Below are 5,542 nucleotides of genomic sequence, written 5' to 3' on the forward strand. Positions count from 1 at the left end.
AGGAAAGAAGTACTTCCTGACAGGCACACATCAGGACAGGGATCTCTGGCATTTTAGTGGAGAAGGAAAGAAAAGTACAGTTGGTCTGCCTCCATCATTTATCTTTCTGTTAAAGGGAAGAGATTGGAAATGTGGTGAAGTAACAGAATCTGGATGTACCATCCTGAGCGCCTAGAAGTAGGTTTCACAGTGTTGCAATATTTTCTCAGGTTTCAGGAGACACGATCAAATGTTTTTGCCGATCTTTGTTTGTTTGTGTTTGTTGCCAAAATATGTCATGGACCACTGGATGAATTTTAATGTAACTTGCAGAAAATAATAATTGGATGTACCTCTACTACTAATTAACTTTTGGAGTCAAACCAATTCAAGATGGCCACCACAGCTAATTGACACTAGCCAACACAAAAATGGCCAAACCTCAGTCAATTTTGTAGATATTAAGTTTAAGTTTGATGTGGGAGTAGCTGAGAGTCGTTCACAGCACATACTCTGAGTGCTATGAATGAGAATGCATAAAAATGTATTTTTGAAGGTTTTACCAAAACTACTTGAATAATCCAGTCTAAATTTCTGGCATACATTCCTTCAAAGAAATGCTCGAGCTTTAATTCTAAATGCAACGGAGACTTTTTTGAAAAAAAAAAAAAAAAAAAGGTGTGTTGGAAATAATTGGACGAATAAAGATTTGGATTTATAGCTGCTTTGTGGGTTTTGTATTTCATCAGCTTGTGTATTTTAATGACAAAACATCCTTTTTATTTTCGTTTCTTTACGTCCACGTTTCCTCCCCATCCTATTTTTTTTCTCCCCCACTGTTTAAGACTGGATTTCAGCAGCTCGTGCTTTATTGCTTCACTTTATTCTGGCGCGTGGAGATGATCCCGTGTGCTGGAGAAGTTTTACAACGCGTGCGTGGAAAAGCGCGAGGGGATTGTGGCGCATTGGACGGACGGCTCCAGTCGGCGCTGGATGGAGGAAGGAAAGGGGGGAGAGATCACACATTAACTCCTGCCGACAGGAGCACACTCAGACAGCCCTGAGAGACACGCGGGAGGGGGGAAAGATGAAATCCACACGAGATCCTTCCTCTTCCTGAGGCGAAATCTTCTCCAGAACCCGTCTTTTCCTGGGGAATTTTACGCACCACAGAGGACTGAGGGAAACGCCGCAGAGATGAGTGTTGCGCGGTCTTGGATGCTTCTGAAGGATTCCCGTTCCTGATAAAGGGACCAAAGAGGACAAAACAGGGCTGTCCGCATCTTCCTTTTTTTTTCTTTTTTTTTTTTTTTGTCTTTTTTTTTCCTGAAAGAAGATCGCAAAGGTGGAGCGATTAGAGAAGGGCTGATGAAGGGACTATTAATCCTTTCAGTGCATCAAAAGCACCAAAGGGTTTTAGAAACGTTTGGATGGAAATCTGGCGAGTGTTTGGAACTGTTTCTGGTTTTATATGAAACTGGTGATTAGTTGTTTTGAGACATCACAGAAGATTCTTGTTTCACTTTATATACTGATAAAGAGTTGCTTTTTTAGGGTTGTATGAATTTGCAGAAAACTATCATCTTTGTCATTTTTCCCTCTTTTAATCTAAATGGAATTAGTTGAGTCTGAAGCCGTTTGTGAAAGAAACAGACATGGTACATGGGCACAGCTTCCATCACGGTAAGACAACCTGATTTTTATTATTTAGAGCACACTTGATTAGTAGCTCTTATTGCTCCATTTCCTATCAGACAAAAGAAAAAAAAGTCCATATCATTCAGGCTAATCAATGGCTGGAGCACTTCAAATATCAAAGCAACAGATAATCAGAAAGCAAGAAATAAATTGTGATAAAGGGGGGAAATTATCTGCATCCTGCAACCTGTATATTCACTGTTGAAGGTCACAGCATAAGTTCCTGGATCTTTTTTGAATTAGTTACTGAAGATAATCTGAATAAATGATAAAGCAGTAGTTTGTAAAGATTATTTGATTATCCCCAAATATATTTCTTCATCGTTTCCAAAGGAATAACTCGTGTATTTTTGAAAATGCATGTTTGTTTGTTGTGTTCTGACAGAATTTATCCTTAACCTGGGTATTGTGTGCTTATTTTGGAGATTTCACTGGGATTTTAGAGTGCTGATATACAATACGTGGAACCCAGTGCCAGTTCTGTGAGCTGTGCTGACTCAAACCTTTTTTAAAAAGAGAACACAAATATAAAAAAATGCATTCTGTCTTTCTGATGTTCACAGTTGTTGCAAGTCTACTCATACTTGGGTTGTCTGGGGCAACAAAAAAGGATACAACTACAGGTAACCCCATCTCCAGATTGTCCCTGTTTTTTATCCTCTCAATAAAGCTTTGCTCATTGACTTTTTGTTTTCTCTTGTTTAAGTGAAAAACAATTCTGGAGTGAAGCCTGCAGGTCAGTGTGGAGCGTGGGTGAAAGAACCAGAAGGAGGACTCTTTACTTCTCCCAATTACCCAAACAAATACCCCCCAAACACAGAGTGTGTTTACATCCTCGAAGGTGAATATGGTGTCTACACTTGGGAACAGAAAACAGTGAAAACTAAAGAAAATTTGTTGGGGTTTTTTGCAAAAACACCACGTGAATGCTGAGTGCTGAATGACCCCGCTGAAATTTGCTGAATAAATTAAAACTGAGTTAAAGCTAAAAAATAAAATTAAAGAAAAACAAAGCTAAAACATGCAAAATACTAACTAAATGTAACAAAGCACTTTCTAAAAGCAGCCAAAGGGTAGTGTAATAGCAGCAAAAAATAACTAAAAATAGAAGTATCAAAAGGCTAAAAGGTAAAAGCTAAATAAAGCAAAGAGTTAGCTGAAAGCTAAAAGTTGCAGGAGGCTGGGTAACAGCTAAAAGTAGCAAAATGCAACCTAAAAGGAGAAAAACACTAGCTAACATTTAAAGCAGCAAAAGGCTGAAAGCTCAAAGTAGCAAAAATTTAGATGGTAAAAGTATCAGAAGATTAGTACCTAAAAGTCGCAGAATTTAGCTACAAGTAAAATATAACTCAAAGTTAAAAGCAGCTTAACCTTAATTCAAAGGTAAAAGTAGCAAAAAGCTAGTTAAAAACTAAAAGTAGTAAAAGAAGACAGAAAGAGAGCAAGGTGGCTGAAGACAATTTATAGAAAACAATGTTTTTGAAGGAATTGAAGAGATCTGAATGTATTTCTCTGGTGAAAATATTTGTAAATAGTTTTAAATATTTTGATAAATATAACCTTTATTTAAAAAAGTCATAGCTATCACCTGAATGAGCTGAATGTTTTATATAAGTATTGCTAAAACAGCACAGAATTATATAGATTTGACTAGATTCCAAAAAATGCACAAAAAGATAAAAAAACAGGAAAATAATAGTGGGAATGCTGAATCAGCATTCACACAAGCTGCATTCATTCACAGCTGGAGCATCCCTGTGGTTTCACTTATAGGAAAATCCATGAATGACTTAAAATACGGCTTATTAGATGCCAAGAGTATTTCTTTTTTTCATTTAGAAAGATGTTATCTGATTGCACATAAACTTATTACCAAAAAAGAATGTGAAGCTAACATTTCTGGTGTTTTGAAATGAACTAACAGCCAGGAATAAAGATGTGTATTGACTGCAAGCACGCTGCCAATAAAACAGGTGGAATATTCAATTAATAAAAGCACGACAGAATTTTGCTCCAATGCACATACTATTTGTTTTCACCGTTTCCTCCTAGCTCCCCCAAGGCAGTGTATTGATCTACACTTCGAGGAGAACTATTCAATCGAGTCTTCTTGGGAATGTAAATTTGACAACATCGAGGTGCGGGATGGACCGTTTGGCTTCTCCCCGATGCTCGGCCGGTACTGTGGCCAGCACAGCCCACCAGACATCAGGAGCAGCGGCCGATATCTGTGGATAAAATTTGTAACTGATGGAGAACTGGAAGGGGTGGGATTTTCAGCAGGTTACAACTTCACAGCAGGTGAGTCCTACTTGTTGCTTTTTGACTGCTTTGGTCAGATAGTTCCTTTCTTTGTAAGCAGTTGCAGATTTTATGGCTTCAGCAGCATGATTCCAAATAAATATCAGACATTTCCCTTGGGACTTGACCTTTTGGTAGCTTCTTGCAGTTTCATTGATTGTCTGTCAGCACACAGCCAATAGAACCATTGGCAATGTGCTATCACTGACAGAGTTGTTACTTCTTTTTTGATTTTCTTTAGAACGATGTGGAGCAATTTGAACATGTCTCAGTTTAATAGGTGAAAGGGTCCAGCACAGTATTTGTACTTTGCTTCTTTGGAAAACTGATTCTATGTACACCGTGTGAAGACTGATGGCCAAAAAAATCAGGAGATAAGAAGATATATATGCTTACATCATGTAATTGAATGTGCAGGACAGTGGAAACTCTCAACCTGGCGTTGATTTAAATATTCTGAATTATTACATGACCTCATTGGCACAAAGGAAGTAATAACTAATACATCTTCAGCAACAGCTGGCTGGGTTTAAACACATTATTGATGTTTCAGGTAACTGATTCATTTTAAAAAATGGGCCGGCAAAGTTATAAAGACACAAATCTAATCGCAAAGTTCACCACAAGCATATTTTACATAGCCTTTTATTGTAATAGTGCACAGAAAATATTGCAGTTGTTTAGTTCAGTTGAATGAGCAAAGAGCTTAAAACTTTGGTCCTCAGTATTTATTGTTTTGCCAATCTTGGATAAATCCAGATACCTATTCAACATCTAACACTAGGTTTAGACATCCAGAAATCTTTCACTTTAAGTCCAACGTAAGCTTGATTTTAGTCTAGATGTTATCTCAACCAGGGCTGCTACCAATGGGGGGTCAGGAGGCAAGGGCCATCCCTATCAACTTTCAGGCCACTTCCCTGCTCCCCCAGTCAGACTGTCCTATCCTCCTGAGTCCTGAGCTTTTGTTTGGTGTGCATTTTTAATTTCCCCCAACTGTATGGATTAGTAGGATCATAAAAACAAATATAGTTTTTGAACAATTAGTTGTTCAAAAAACTACTTTTTTATTTGGTCAGAAAGAAATAGCAGCACTATTTGAATACTTTAAAGAGTTGACTTTGAATTGTTGTCCTGCATCTCATCTTTACAGAAGAATTATGTCTGGTTAGAGAACTGAACTGAACCACCTCAAAGATGAATGAGAGAGTGTATAATTTAACAATTATTTTTATTTTATATATATATATATATATATATATATATATATATATATATATATATATATATATATATATATATATATATATATATATATATATGTTGGGTTTAAATATATATATATTATATATATATACCAAACACCAACTCCTTGTAGACCACACAGTCGCCCGAGACTGCAAAACCCGACACACCAACCTGTGCACAGCATGGATTGATTACAAGAAAGCCTACGACTCAATGCAACACACTTGGATCATTGAATGCTTAGAGATGTACAACATCAACAGGACTAAGAGCCTTCATTGCAAACTCGATGGGGCTGTGGAAAACCACCCTTGAA

General features: G+C 37.2%; 1 protein-coding gene across 4 annotated transcripts in view; it reads left to right on the top strand.

Annotated features, from left to right (window-relative positions):
• The first annotated feature begins 851 nt into the window (after positions 1 to 851).
• The window catches only part of neto1l (neuropilin (NRP) and tolloid (TLL)-like 1, like), a 78,824-nt gene continuing 74,133 nt past the window's right edge, over positions 852 to 5,542 (top strand). For 3 of the 4 annotated variants that reach the window (XM_017406265.2, XM_025003885.2, XM_017406264.3), the window contains exons 1-4: positions 855 to 1,662; positions 2,241 to 2,300; positions 2,384 to 2,518; positions 3,730 to 3,978. In XM_017406265.2, coding sequence (XP_017261754.1) covers positions 1,635 to 1,662; positions 2,241 to 2,300; positions 2,384 to 2,518; positions 3,730 to 3,978 — 472 coding nt within the window. In that variant the 5' untranslated portion in view covers positions 855 to 1,634. Of the gene's footprint in view, positions 1,663 to 2,240; positions 2,301 to 2,383; positions 2,519 to 3,729; positions 3,979 to 5,542 lie in introns of all 4 variants that reach the window. The other variant, XM_025003886.2, reaches the window with a different exon arrangement.

This window comes from Kryptolebias marmoratus, linkage group LG21 (genome assembly GCF_001649575.2).
Source record: "Kryptolebias marmoratus isolate JLee-2015 linkage group LG21, ASM164957v2, whole genome shotgun sequence".
In the NCBI taxonomy this organism is placed as follows: domain Eukaryota; kingdom Metazoa; phylum Chordata; class Actinopteri; order Cyprinodontiformes; family Rivulidae; genus Kryptolebias; species Kryptolebias marmoratus.